At 50.1% G+C, this 15,220-nt stretch overlaps 1 protein-coding gene across 2 annotated transcripts; it reads left to right on the top strand.

The window, feature by feature from the left end:
- The first annotated feature begins 397 nt into the window (after window positions 1-397).
- LOC122373125 (ADP-dependent glucokinase-like) lies at window positions 398-15,177 on the top strand. 2 transcript variants are annotated; one of them, XM_043350910.1, is made up of 8 exons: window positions 398-785; window positions 3,319-3,703; window positions 4,121-4,402; window positions 4,736-4,872; window positions 9,759-10,029; window positions 11,489-11,669; window positions 12,141-12,266; window positions 12,508-15,177. In XM_043350910.1, exons 2-8 carry the CDS (start codon window positions 3,369-3,371, stop codon window positions 12,607-12,609), a joined length of 1,434 nt encoding a protein of 477 aa, XP_043206845.1. In that variant the 5' UTR covers window positions 398-785; window positions 3,319-3,368; the 3' UTR covers window positions 12,610-15,177. The 2 variants fall into 2 exon arrangements, with proteins under 2 accessions (XP_043206845.1, XP_043206846.1); XM_043350911.1 differs by having other exon boundaries at window positions 412-785; window positions 3,322-3,703.
- Window positions 15,178-15,220: the final 43 nt, after the last annotated feature.

Below are 15,220 nucleotides of genomic sequence, written 5' to 3'. Positions count from 1 at the left end.
ATGGAGTTTGGCGCATAACGTGAAGACTCAACCGCCCAACAACCGCCGAACTCTGCGCCGACCGGGCGTATGTTCCTTACCTTAGTCAGTGTCCCACTTGGAATTCTATCTGAACTATTCTGAACTATTATTCCAGAACTGAATATCGACGACAAACTTAAATCACAGATATATCATGCAAAATTTTCGGGGGTGACCATTTGGCTGACAGCCCGCCTTCTCCACGAACAATCATGGCCTCCCGCGAAGGATTCCCCTGTATTTCCCTACATATGGAAGCTCACAAATGCGGCATAAAAGGTGCTCGAGAGACAAAAAACTCGTGTTTAGCCGTGTTCTATCTTAGAATGGTCATTCGAACTAGCTTCAAGTTTCCATGGTAACTTCAGCTTCTACTAACATTGAAGCTGATGATGACGTATACAAGTATATAAGTGTCCAATAAGAAGTTGCAGAAATTCCTCATTTTGTTAGCTATGACGTCGAAACTTCAGAGGAAGACATGACGTCAACCAAGAGGAAGTCACTAACTGCTGCTTGCTGCCGTACTGTTGAACAGCTGTTTGGTAAACAACAAATGTAATTAGATTGCTCTTCTCCAAGGTCAACGAAAGTGTCATCCGTGCCGGTCGGTCAGCGGGCGGTCCCCATTCGGCCTTGGAAGTTCGCCCGCCCTCGATCAACCGAGAGGATCACAGGAGTCCAAACTCCAAGTCAACTTGAGATTGCCACAGTGACTCACAAATAAGAAAATATTTACCTCAACTGATTGGAATATTTGTCAGGTGAGCTTTTGAGTGTTATGAGTCGGAGATTCTGTTCGTTCTTAACTTGAACTGACTTACTGGTTTGGGCCAAAACTTAGCAATAATTTTTGTTTTATCTACAACTGAGCAGGCAATGATATGATGCTAATACAACTCTGAGAATGGGTAATGTATCAGGGGCAGATGCCCTGAGTGACAACCTTTTACTTTGTAAGCTTTCATGAAGCTCATGAATTGTCAATTGTGATTCACAATTAAATTGGATTAAGGAGTCCTTGGCGCCAGGGCCCTATTTCATAACCGCTGCCAGCACTCTGCCAACAGTCAACACATGTGTCAAATTGGGTTTCCATGGAGCCATCAATGAATTTATGCCTCAAACGCCACAATCTGTGATGCAGGGTGACAGAGTCGATGGTTTTCAGGTGACTGACTGACTCCAGCTTCAAAATTGACTCTGATTCTGAGTCCAGCTCTTCTCCAAGGTCAATGGAAGTGTCATCTGTGCCACGACATTCAGGATGTTTCTCTTAAAATCCATATTATGTTAATGAATTAAAGTTCATAATGAAGATAATTTTATTTTGTCTTATAGATCCTTTGTGCATGAAAGGGCTCGGGCCCTCGCATTGCACTATTTTCTGCCATCTCTTTTTTAACCTAGTTCAAATCTGTGGAAAGGAGGGATTCACAAGGACAGAGCCCCTGAAAGCTGATCTTGTGTTGGCCCTGCCCTCTACCCTCCAATTGCAAAATGCCTTATCTATGGCAGGATTCGGAGTCTGAAGTTTAACATATGCACATAGCCAGCATGGGCAGTCCCCTCACTGACTGCCTGGATACAGCAGCTGCTATCAACTACAACCATACCTGTCAGGAGGCTCATAAACATTGAGCGCCTGTCTGCTTCCAACCCGGACTATTATAACCGGGTCGCGTGCTGTCACCACGCGTAGTCGTAGTCTAAGTCCGATGCTCTACCGGCTGAGCTACAGGACGGGCAACACCTGGGAGAGTCGGTCAAAGTCCAGTGCAACAGAGAACCAGTCGGAGGATCACCAGGCACCGGGCACCCTGCACCGTCCGATGACGATGGGTTTGGTTTTAGACTCGCCCAAACTGTAGAGGTCATGGGCTTTTATCTGCTCCGAATGAATTACTGGCATCACAGATGCTGTGCCATGGACGCACGCAAGGCCGACGCGGACGCATGGCCCAGACCGCGGCCGCAGGTCCGGGGCTGGGAACTCAACGGACGTTTTTTTTTGTGCGGGGTGATGTTACAAGGGCGTTATTGCATTACACGGCTTAGGTGCAGAGTGTCAGTGTAGCGAGTAGGTAGGTGCAATGCGCGTCGTGGAGTTGTCAGGTACCAGTAATTTGAAGACACATCGTTAGAAGTTGCTAATCCTGTGTGGAATCAATTGAGCCATGTGATATTTATGTTAGTTGGCACCCTGTACCGGGACCAGCCATGCCTATCGGTGATCGACTTTGCACCGTCCGGACTCTGTCTGTGACGACACCTGCGCCATTCGGGCAATCCGACAATGACGTCACACGACGTTCCTACTTGAGAGCGCTTCTTCTAGCACAGGACACTGGGGAGGTGCTCTGTGACGACGCCATCTTCCAAGTCCAGAACTTGTACATTATTTTTTTAGTTTCCGGTTCAGGGCAGTGAACGAAACTAGATGTTGCGTGATGATGAACCTAAACGTCGTGATGGGATGAGAGAAGTGGTTATCGTAGCCTCTTTGCTTTTTTTTTTGCTTTTTGAAGTTGAAGCGCAATCCTGAAGTTTGATTTTAAGGTCACGATACACGACAGGTCAAGTTCAGGTCAAAGGGCGAAATTGAGCGCAGGTACTTATTCACTTAAGATTCCAGTGAACGCTGTGTTCATCGCATCGAGCTCACTTTTGGAGCGAACACTGACAAAAAGATATAAGGTTATTCCAATTAAGTGAAAAACAGAGATGCGAAGAGCAGAATATCATGAGACCGCAGGCTGGTGAAGCCCGGCCCTGCCGGCCGGCCTGCTGCGGTCTTGGCGCGCCGCCGCCGTCAGCCAGCGGTGACGTCAGAGGGCGGCTGCAGACCGTGACCCGGTATGCTGGGCGCGCGGGACGGACTCCTTCACTGTCAGCCACTTCCGGTGAACCGGGGTGCACCGTCGGCCGGGTGATCACGTCAGAACAACGGGGCAGCGCTGTTAGAACTCGCGTCCCTTTTCATGGCGCTGTGGTGCACTTGGTACCCGACTGAAGTTCGATGTGTTATGCCAATGTTGAGTTAGTAGGACAAAGATTCTTCCGAATGAATAAACATTTAGCCAGAATTGGCCGTAATTGTATGTACCGAAACACGGTAATAGACAAACACATTTGCATATATCGCGTCGGCTATGTAACTTTTCTTGGGTCTTGTATAGCATATTGAATATTGATATGGGCTTTTGATGTTATGTATGCTTATTACGTGAATGCTTATGATACAATACATCAGCTTATGATGCGGTGTAATATGACTCGTCTGTTCTCCTCTTCCAGCAGACGTGAAATTCGTTGACGAACTCCGCGAACCGATCGTCAGTCTCGCCATGGGCTCCGGGGGCCGGCTGCAGTGGGCGGCCGTCTCGGTGGCGGTCGTGCTGCTGGCCGTGTGGTACCGGCAGCCGGCCGACCGGCTGGACGCCGTGCTGGAGAGCCTGCTGCGCGCCGAGCGGCTCACCGCCGCCCCGGAGGTCACCGCTGACCGGCCGGCGCCGCGCGTCGCCGTCGGATACGGCGGCTGCATGGACCTGTTTGCGCGCGCGCTGTCCGTGCTCGACGACGGCCAGTGTCAGGTGCGGCCGGCCCACCACGGCTTCCTGAAGGACCGCCGGCAGCTGCAGCAGACGTTCCTCTACTTCTTCCAGCACGGGGCCGCCGCAGAGTGAGTGATGGACCGCAGCTGGTCGGGAGGGGAAGGGGGGGGGGATTGGGGGACTCAACTTTGGGGTAGGCAGGAGCCGGGGATGGAGTTCGACGTGAGGGGCTGTCGTTCAGGGAGAAAAGATCCTTTGCTTAGAATTGTGGTATATTTGTCTTACCAAAGAATCTTACTCAATTTCCAAGGATATCGCAACCGTCGTAACAATTACCCATGACAGATGGCATTACGTAATACGTATGTCAGGGTGATTACACCCAGCGGCATGCTCCCAGGCTGCTTGCCAGTACGGCTGTTTTCTTTGGCCGCTGCCTTCCTCACTGTGGGCCGTGTCTCTGTGTCTGCTGACAGGCGGTATAACTGAGACTGCTCCCTGTTTGCTGAGCTGCCTGTCATCACTGTCTATCTGTGTGTGGACAGGCGGTACATCTCCGACGGCTCCCTGTTCGCCGAGCTGGTGGCCCTGGCTCGGAAGGCGCCCGACGCCCGGTACGAGGTGGGCGGTAACGCGCCCGTCATGGCGGCCCGGTTCGCGCGCGAGGGCTGCTCCGTGCTGCTGGGGAGCGGACGGTACGCCGGACAGCACGTGCCGGAACGAGTGGAGGTGGTCGGACCGCAGACCCCGCAGCCGGACATTCACCTGATCCTCGAGTATGCCGCTAACACACAGTGGTGCCGTCAGGCCACCACCAGGGCCAACAGGTCAGTGGCGAGACGGGACGGGTCAGGGTGGGAGGGGTCCGGTCGGGGACGGGATGAGTCGGCCATGATGAAAAATGGTCTAGTCCGATCAGAGGATAATTAGTCGGGTCAGGCTACAATTATCAGACCACCATAGGAAGCCGGAAGCGCATTAATTCAGCAAAAATTGTATACTTACAGCTAAAATTGTTATTCGTGTCTATTAGTTCCGGTGACTGGTGGCGTCAGTTCAGTTTAGCGATAGACTGTGCTAGCTTGGTCAGCACAGGATGTCAATACCGTATCGATGCCGCAGATTTTGGATCTAACATGAGACTGCGGTCTGCGTGGCAGGTTCATCATCCACAGCGACGTGGCCAACCCCACGCTGTCAGCTCTGGAGGACTTTGGACAGGCCCTGAAGAAGTTTGACCCGGACATGCTGGTCGTTTCGGGGCTCCAGATGATGGACAACTTCCCCTTCAAGGAAGGTAGGTCGGAATAGATCGCTTCTCAGTATATGCATTCAAAATTCAACACCAGCCGTCGACAGATTCGTCGGTTGTCGACGGCTGGTGCTCTCGGGGCTCTGTTCAGTGCCGAAATATTGCGGTATTTAGCGTAGTTTGGTGTTGAAATTATATTTGCTGGAAAGAGGATTCATCAATTACCTACAGGCCAGCTGGGGAACTTTTGAACTGTAGCAGATGAAAAGTTTTTGAAGATCTTAAAATTTAAGATTTTGGCAATTTTCACTTTTAGCTGGCTTCAGTTTTCCTAGGAAGATGATTTGATTTTTTCGCGCGGCATTCGTGACGCCCAACGCAGTGATCCTCCAGTCTCCACTTTCTAGACTCATCTTTTGAAGCGACTGAAACTAAGCAAATACAATGATCGATCCTCAAGCTTACCGTCTAAGAATTGGAATGTTCTGTATCCGAATGAGAAGAAAATTGAAATCAGATAAATCAGATGAATTATTTCAGCATGATTCGCTCGCTTTGGGGATCGCCCTGATCCTCACACTACTTGTGATCGGAGGCGTGGAGCAGAATCCCGGTCCCGACTACACTGATGATCCTCTTCCTGGCCCTTCATTCTCCGACGTGACCTTGATGGATGTCATGGAAGCCATTCGTATCAGTCAGCTGCAGATTGATCAGCTCTCAAGGCAAGTCGACGCTTTGATGGCGGCAGTAAGAAAGACATCTAATGATGATAGGCATGCGCTACCAATACCACCACCGACGGATGCCACTATGGGCAGCTCCTCGGCCTCTCGTCCGACCCAGACGACTCCATGTGACCCACCTCATAATATGAGTCCTGAGCCCAGCGCAACAAATGAAACAAAGTCGCCGATCAATTCTAGCTCGCCATCACCACCCATAACTGGCGCTGAGTCGCCGACAGTCATCCGGCAGAGAGGGAGCAGGAGTGCCAGAGCAAGTTCGTTGCCGAGCGTTGGGGCGGTCATGCTCGGCTGCCAGAACGTGCGCCGTATCGCTGTGGCAGCTAGAGACGAGTTTCTCCTCGGTGGACAAGTTGTCTTCAAGAGCATCAGGGGAGGAACCGTACGCGGCGTCCTGGGAGCCCTTCACGGTGCCGTGGCTGGCTGCAGGGCGGTCAGCGCTGATCTTGTCCTTCATCTCGGAGGTAACGACTTGGCTCGGCAAAGTGTGGACTATACTCTGGACTGCATAGCCGAAGTAGTCAAAGCTGCTAAGCAAGTAAGCAAGGTAAGAGACATCATAATATGCTCAGTCCCTCAGGATCCATCCACACCAATGAACTATCCAACCATGAAACGTGCAGACCTGAACGATGAGATCGAGCGACTGTGCCTGAGTGAAGGCATTCACTTTCTTGATCTACGACCACGGCTAAATGAGTGCAACTTTCATGGCTTAGACAGGTCCAGATTGAACTTGAACAGGGCAGGGTGCAGAAATGCTTGGCAGATGCTGGCGAGCGAGGTGACTGGTTTTTTAGACTAACGCCCGTCAGCAGAGATTGTTCTGCTTTTGTTGCTGAAGGGACTGCTGAAGCTAGAGCCAATGTCCTGTCCAACCAAGAATGTAAATCAAAATATGGACTATCGATTGGCAACTTGAATGTGAGGTCGTTAGCGCCATCGGCAGATCTTATATCTGATTATGTCAAACGTCACGACCTCGATGTAGTGTGCTTCACTGAGACGTGGCTAAGGAGGGGTGTGCCGAATGTCCCTATTGCCAATTTAACATTAGCCAGTAGAGTTGATAGGAAACGCAAGGGCGGGGGTGTAGCCATTTACTGTCGAAGTGATTTGACTCACGTTAGGCTGACCTGTCCTACCATGCCTAGCTCAAGCCGCCTTGAGTTAACTTGGGTGAACGTGCAGTGTGGACATAACCGGTCATTGGTGATCGGCTGCGTGTATAGACCTCCCACATATGACGGTATTAAACAGGATCTTGAGGCCCTAGAGCTATCAGTCCAAAAGTTCTTGTCAGAGGGCAAACAGGTGGTTTTGTGCGGCGACCTAAATTGTGATCTCCTGCGCCCGAATCTACCCCATGTTCGACCACTGCTTGACCTCATCAACAATACTGGGCTGCATCAGTGTGTCCACCATCCGACCCGTGTTACAAGTTCTTCGTCCACTCTTATTGACATTGTTCTTGTAAGTGATTGCTCCATTGTGACAGGATGTTACTCTGAGGATTGCATCGTATCTGATCACAACCTAGTAATTGTCAAAATGAAAGTGAAAAGGACTAGAGTGAAACCCAAATCAATCACTTTCCGAAGATGGAAAAATATTGATTTGCAGACGTTCACTAATGAGCTGCATGCGATTCCCTGGCCCACAGTGGCTAGTGCTTCAAATCCCGATGAGGCCTGGCAGAACTGGACGGACACAGTCGTCCCCATTATTGATCGCTATGCTCCGTTCGTTACTGTTTCATTCAAACATAAATCTGGATTTGGTGTTTCCTCTGCCACCAGACACCTCATCCGTTCTACGACGGCTCAGTTGCGAATTGCTCGGCGTTCTAACGCTCCGTCAGACATTGCTGTCTATAAGCATATGCGTTGGCAAGTAAAACGTGCTATTATTTTAGAACGACGAATGAAATTTGAGCACAGTATAAAAAAGAATACGTCCAGCAGAGATACCTGGGATCTAATAAACGTGACGTTGGGTAAGGTCAAACAGAGTCAGCATCTGGACAAAAACACGGCATGGGCATTCAACAACTTTTTCTGCTCGGTCGGGCAAAATATTTCCGCTAATGTGCCAGCCAGTTCATTAACTGATGACATCGCTTACGGACCGCCAAGAGTCTTATCTACTAAGTTCGATCTTCGTCCAGCTACCTTGGCTGAACTGCGGTCAGTAGTGCGATCCTTAAAGGTAAATTCGTCCTCAGGACCCGATGGACTCCCTGCTTTTCTATTTAAGTCTTTTTCTAGCAGGTTACTCATGCCACTCCTGCGGATATTCAACTCTTCCATTACCAGCGGTACCTTACCATCGTGCTGGAAGACAGCTGAAGTGGTGCCTGTTCATAAAGGTAAAGGTGATATTAAAAATGCGTCCAATTACAGGCCGATTTCGCTGTTGTGCATTGCTTCTAAAATTATGGAGAGACTCGTCGCTCTTCAGCTTAAGGAGTATTTGAGCGACTCTTGTGTGTTGTCGGACGAGCAGTTTGGATTTCGACCGCGTCATTCCGTAGAGCACGCTCTCATTGCTTTAACAGAGTCCATCAGGTCCTCTATTGATAGGGGTAATGTATGCATTTTGGTGTGCCTTGATTTGAGCAAGGCATTTGACTCTGTAAACCATCATATGCTGCTAGATAAACTCTCCCAGTACGGTATTGACCACCCCTGGTTCAAAGCCTACCTAACAGATAGATGCCAATATGTACGAGGCTGTAGTGATGTTACAGGCCTTGTCTCATCGGGTGTTCCACAAGGAAGTGTCCTGGGTCCTTTACTGTTTAACATATATGTGAACGATTTGCCTACTGTCGCTCCTGAGCCAGGTTCCATGATTCAATATGCTGATGACACCCAGGTGCTAGTGTCTGGATCACCTCACGACCTGGTTGATATGGTCGATCGTCTTCAGGTTTTGCTTAAAAAGTTAAGGACTTGGTTCTCACAAAATCACCTATCACTGAATGTTGCTAAATCACAGGTTATTGTTTTTGGCTCCAAGGTTATCTTGAAACGGATCGACCTGAAGAGCATACAAATATTTGATACCGTCGTGCCTATCAAACGGTCCGTGATCAGTTTGGGTGTGACACTTGACAGCTGTCTCACATGGAGCAACCACATTGACACAATTACGGGCAAATGTATCGGCATGCTAATCCGTTTGAGTCAGCTGCGCCACATGATGCCTTTAAAAACTATTGTCCTACTGATAAACTCGTTAGTTTTGCCGCATATGCGTTTCTGTGTTTCAGTGTGGGGAAACTGCAGTATGACTCAAGCAAAAAGAATAGCTAAGATTGTTAAATTTGCCAGGCGAATCGCGGGTCGCGAAGGCAAAAGTGTGGCATGGCGTGTTGATCTTGCCACGGAATATAAAATTGCTGCTCTTAATATTGTCCGCCAATGTCTGCTTTTTCCTGAAAGTACAACGCCTCTCGTTTCGACGCTTTTTATGACACGACAATCTGAACGTAACACAAGACAATCAGAGAACCTTGATCTTGTTGCCCCAAGAACGGAATTCATGAAAAATTCTCTTTCTTACCAAGGCTCTAAGCTTTGGAACAGCTTGCCCCCTCAAGTGAGGAACGCCTCAAAGAATGAAGTAATAAAGTACATTCTAACTAAGGCAGACATTGACAAGCCATGATTATCGGTCATATGCTCGTACTTATACAATGTATCGTTTCAACGTGTGCAATTGCCAGTGTTTCATTTGATGTCACTCGCCAGTCACTGCACTTTACGTTTGAGGACTACTTCTTTGTATCAGGAGAATATTGATATGGTGGCAGTTTGAGTCTGTTCATGTAACGTGCATGTAGCCTGTAGGTAACATGCATAGGTAATAGGTATGTTCATACGTGGATCATGTAAAGTGTTGTGTACCTGGTGAACTGTATGTATGTACCTACCTCGTGCCTATTTTCACCGTAACGCCCACGTTTCTGTGGTTGGTGAAAATAAATGAAATAATAATAATAATAATAATAATAATAATAAAATAAATTGTCGACTATCCTCCAGCTTTTACACACGGCTGCACGCTGTTGTAAGTGGCGCTGTAGTTTCTATAAGAGTAAGGTGCGCAGCTGTTGTTGCGCTGTAATGACGCTCAAGTTAGCCGATCAGTGACACATACCGCTCTCTCGTTCTGCGTCAGGCGCGCGCCGGCAGCGGCTGGAGCTGCTGCGGCAGCAGCTCGTCTCCCAGCAGAGCCGCACCAAGATCCACTTCGAGATGGCCAGCTTCACCGACACGCAGCTGCTGACCGAGATGCTGGAGCTGGTGACGCCCTACGTCGACTCGATGGGCATGAACGAGCAGGAGCTGCCGAACCTGCAGAGTATGCTGCTGTACGGCAACGTCAGCCTAGTGTCGGACGCCAACCCGCGCGTGGCCGGCGTGCTCGATCAGATGAGAGACGTCATGAGGTGGGTGTAGGAGCTGTACTTACACTGTGCACTCGTTATTCCTAATGGCGCTTATTATCGTCAATTAGAGCATACGCTGGTGCTGGTCACCTGTAAAGTATGGGCCAAAAGATTGTTAGTATTGAAAAATAAGGCTTGGGTCTTAAAATTAGACTGATCCCAAAGGCATAATAAATGGATACCATATATTGGTTTTAATGCGTAAATTTGAAGGTCCCTTAGATTATTCCCCATTCTTATTTGGCCTTGGTCGCAAAGGATTTTGTGCCATCAGCGGTCAAACCCTCGTTCCGACGTACATTGATAAGATTTATGTGTTGTCCACATCAGACCTTGAAGACGGTCGTTACCTCGGGTCCACAAAGACGCAAAACATTAACGTTTGTGCGCAATGTGAGCTAAGATCCGTGCATAATCATCGTTTTCCGGGCGCTTATAATCACACTTCTGCCGGGCCGTCTGCCGTACAGTCTCGACTGCCGCCTACTGTACAGCCTCGATATTGTGCCGTTTATCGATCGCCTTATATGTGGTGGAAACGGGTCGGTGCCAAGGGCTACGGGCCGATACGGGCGTGGTGTCGGCCGGCAGAGGCATGAGCCGGCGTGGTGATTGGAGCTCCCCTCGAGTCCCTGCTGTTCACTGTAGCTCGGATACGCCGCGGCTTTCAGCGAACTGGCAGCTTTATACAGAAGGGACTTTTTCGCCTTTCAACACATTGGTTGAATGGTGAACTTTGTCGGTTTGGGTTTTTTTCAGATTCATGAGCAAAACATTGCCCAGTGTAAGCATCCCGGCAGAGAAAAAATTCAAAGGACTTTGCTCTGGCTACGTACCATTTTTAGGCAGACTGCATTACATGCCTGCTAACTGGTGATGCCTGCCGGTCGGCAATGGCTGGAGCGCTGCTCGAAAACCGGTCTGGTAATCTCTTGTTTGTACTCCGGAGTCCGGTGATGTCTGCCGTCTTCACTAGTTAACCCGGAAAAATGGGCAGTCCTCGCTGCAACTTTTATCGCGGCTGGCTGCTGCAAGTCCAGTTTTCCGCCGGCGCTATCCACTTATCGGAAACAGACAGCCGCCAACACGCGTTGTTAGGGACGCGGCACATTCTGCCAACCATTATTCTGATACCGGTGACGTTTTGTGTTGAATTATGCAGCTGAGGAGGAATCTATTTGTGTGTTATGGTGAAATGCATAGACTGCATACCTTGTGAATTGCTCCTCATTCCATGGCTCTGGGCTTTCTCCCTGTAATATTTGGTGATACATGATTCGCTCTCGGGATATTTTGGGTCATCCCAATTTCCACCCTGTCCTTGCGTGTCAAATGGGCTACGACCGTCTTCAGGGCGCTGGGTTAGGCACGGTCGCTCCCTGGCTGACTTGTACTTCCATCTAAACCCTCCCCGTTCCCAGTAAGCTGCACTGACCCGTGACCCGTTACCCCTCCCCAGGGCACTAGGTGATGTGGTGCCAGACGCCGGGTCGGGCCGCCGGCCCCTGACGCGGCTGCACGTGCACACGCTGGCGTTCCAAGCTATCATGACGCGGCGCGACTCGATTTGGAAGAACTCCATGTCGGCAGCGGCGCGGGCGTCGCTCACCGCACACCGGCACATCTGTGGGACCAAACAGGTGCGGACCGCGCTCCGGGACGGCGACACGGTACCTGCTGACATGAGCGGCCGGGCCGCGAGGGACAGTCCCGGGGGTTTTACTGTGTCCGGGGTATGCAGCGTGCCAGCAGCAGTTATAACTTATATGTCACGTCACATGAGCGTACGCTTGTTGGTGTACTGCCCACATGCTTGCAGTTGTCTGGCATGCTGGCGCATATTTCTGGCAAACTTATGTGTTGAAGTATCGTCCCGTAGCCGTGACACTATGCTGCCGCTCTGATGTTAATCATCCGCATCTGACGTATCTACTGCGCCTGTGACACACTGCCAAACCTCTGACAGTATTCTTCCGCGACTCTGACACTCGCCTCTGACATACTTCTTTCCTCTGACCTGCCTGCATCTGACATCGGTTTCTCCTCTGTCATAACCTGTCTGTGACATCTGACTGAGGTGTATCGTCTGAGGCATTCCCACCTGCCGTCAGGTGGACACGCGGAAGGCTCGTCTGATCATGGACGACAGTTTCTCCGTGTCGAGTGAGCCGGGCAGCCGGCGGGTGCCGTTCGACCCCAGTCGACCCGTCAGCTGCTGGAATGAGGGCCAGTACGAGGTACGGTACGGGCGAGGATCGGAATGCGGGTGGGATGAAACGCGGTAACGTAGTGTTGTGGTGTGGCTTGATTGAGACGTTATGCATTCTGGGATGGGATAGTTTTTGTGGATGTTCGATTAGGATCGAGTACAGCGTGGAGCAGAGCGATGAACCATCAATAGTTTTGATCTTGTGCTGAGAGGATTAGTGTGCCTGATTGCCGAATGTCAGTGCTTTAGCTCCGTGCCTCGCGTTTCAGATGTGCGTGGCCCCGGTGCTGGTCTGCACAGAGGTATATCAGACGGCCGGCGGCGGGGACAACATTTCGTCCGCCGGTCTGGTGCCCCAGATCCTCGGATAGCCGCTCCACGGACCAGCTGCTGCTCCAATCGGTACCGTCCCCGCCCGCCGCAGCCGCCGCAGCCGGCGCCCGAATATCCTCGTACTTATCAACGGGACGCTGTAAGATACTTGTAATGTGTCGGGGTCTGAATGAGGGGCGTGGAACGACGACATTGATGGCGCCTTTGAATCTTAATTCGGGAAGCTGGTTACGAGCGAGCGCCAGGAAGCTGGTGTACTGAATGTTGCTTCTCTTTGAAAGTGCTCGGTAATGTGTCTACAATGCAGGATGTCACATGCCTTTACTGCGCACGATCTATTACGATTTAAGTACGCTAAGCACGTGAGAAATCCTTACGGCAAAACGATCACCTGAACAGTATAAAAGGGAGACAGAAAAGTAAATTTTGCGATGCGGCAGAGTGCCGATTTTTTGGCGAGGAAATGTATAGTGACGTGTTTCCATGGACAGAATCATGGTTGTGATGATTGGATGGTGATACAGTTAGGCTGTCTCGTATGGAAGGAAAAAGATGAAAGACAGTCTGTTTAGGAGACTGGATGGTAATCATTCTCGTTGGGACAAAGGGCGATGAGCTGGCAGGTCAGTGAATGGTAACGATATTTTGAACAGCTAGAGTCGGAGTTCGGCGGGGAGTCCAAACCGCGGTGCAGACTTGTAAAAATAGGATCAACGGACAGGCTTTATTTCTGGCAAAACAACAGGTGTAAGTGTTTTTTCTTTCGCATTGCACATGGAAAATTGATATGATAATTTGGCAGGACGTTGATAGCCGCCTTTTAACCTGCCGTTAAACATGGTGTTTTACCTAAAACAGAAGCTTCATCATCGTCTGTCGACTTCTCTGCAGACGGAGAAGTCTGGTTCAGGGGTCAATCTTTGCCCCCAGTCAAGCAGCCCACTCGGGCTTTTCTTCCGGTCAGCTCGCGCAGCGCCGTCTCTGTCTGGCCGCTTAGATGGAACAGCGTGAGGGTTCCGGCTAGCACTTGGTCCACAGGACAGTGTTCAATCCACAACCAGCTTGTGCACCCGATGTTAATTCCAACCCGACCAGCCGCCGCTCGGTGGTTTGGCGGATACTGATCGTCGTCGCTCGTCTAGCAATGTGGCCGACTGGTGGACAGATGGACCGGCTGACTGGCGGGCCGGGCGGTCGGTATGCCCCCAGACCGGTTGGACCGGAGTCCGACGTGCCGGCGGGCGGGCAGGATGGGCAGCGGATGCCTCGTAAGGCAATGGCGGCGTGTCTGTTGACTGGCGGATAACTGTTCGATGAGGAAATCAATTTTACCGTTGCCAAGGAGAAACGTTCGACTCTTTATGCGTTCTTTTAGAAACGAAACGAAAGGCGTGGAGGTTTATAAGTTCATTTGAAACGATGGGCATGGTACTTGGAAGTCCGTTGGTGTTATTTTTGCAGGTCTATGCAGGAATTTTTAACTAGTCTGGCATGATATCAAAACGGGAAAGGTCCGCTTGCTATGCCTGTCGGGAGGTCGCTCACAGGGCGACACACGCGGCTGGTATAGGCAGGCCGGGCTGAGATTACAGTGCGGCTGGTATTGTGGGCGATAAAAGAACTGTGCGACACTCGCGTCTCTAGTCGGGGTGCATTGTATAGACGGTGCTCTCTATAGCATGGGTTTTCATTATTCTTGAGCAAAGATTATTCGACGAGTTCAGTGAGTTTTCAGTTGGCCTAAAATAATTATACACGACACTCAGTACATCGTCCCGCCGTCCTGCCCAGTTTTTAATTGTGGTCACCATTTCCAATAATTGTTCGCGTTCGTGGCTAACGTTTGCTCCCATTCCCACAAGCATTCTTCGCTGGAAGCGTTTTTGTCAAAGACCGATTGTTTGTGATAGACCCCATTCCGACATTTGGTGAGGCGCATATTTTCATGAATGTTTACCGCTCGTTTTTTTTTTTGCGTATAGTTTTAGACCAATTTGATATTGAATTGCCTGCATGATATTGGTTCCCATATCCATTTTACCAGATTATTCACCAAGCAGAGACCATATCTTGAATAGGGACCGTTAAATTAGCGTATGCTATCGAGGGGGTAATAATGACAGTGTAGGTTTGGAACAGAGGGCGAGCATAGAACACCTGTAAGTAGGGGACCCGCTGTTAGTTATCGCGGGATGACCGACTGTGTGGTAATTGGAAGTGTTTTACCAGTGCGCCAGTTTTGTTGTGCCATGCTGGGGTGACCATTTTGATTCCCGGCCCTTCCATTCCTCTTTCCACTTTAAAAGGCTCAATTCTGCGAACATCCCGCAGCTTCGTAGATCGAACACCCAACGGCTGGTACAATCTATCAATCAAACACCGGCGTGTATCAGGCCGTCCGAATAGTCCGATGATGTGCAAAACGGAGCAATCAGTCGCGGGAGTCTGGCGTTGCCAGTTGGGTGTGCGGTCTTGCCACTACGCGATGACTTTGTCCAGTGTATGTGTGATGTGTTATTGGCGGCGGTGTGATGTGAGCCCGATTACCGTGCGTGTCATTCCACTGGCCTGTATGACCCAGAAACAATACATCGGATTGAAATGAACGAGTGAACTGTCTGTCGTTTCGTGTCGTGCTTTCGGAATGAC

Source organism: Amphibalanus amphitrite, unplaced genomic scaffold, assembly GCF_019059575.1.
Source record: "Amphibalanus amphitrite isolate SeventyFive unplaced genomic scaffold, NRLGWU_Aamphi_draft 001448F_arrow, whole genome shotgun sequence".
Classification (NCBI taxonomy): domain Eukaryota; kingdom Metazoa; phylum Arthropoda; class Thecostraca; order Balanomorpha; family Balanidae; genus Amphibalanus; species Amphibalanus amphitrite.
The sequence above is the reverse complement of the archived record's forward strand: the minus strand, read 5'-3'. Positions and strand labels throughout refer to the sequence as shown.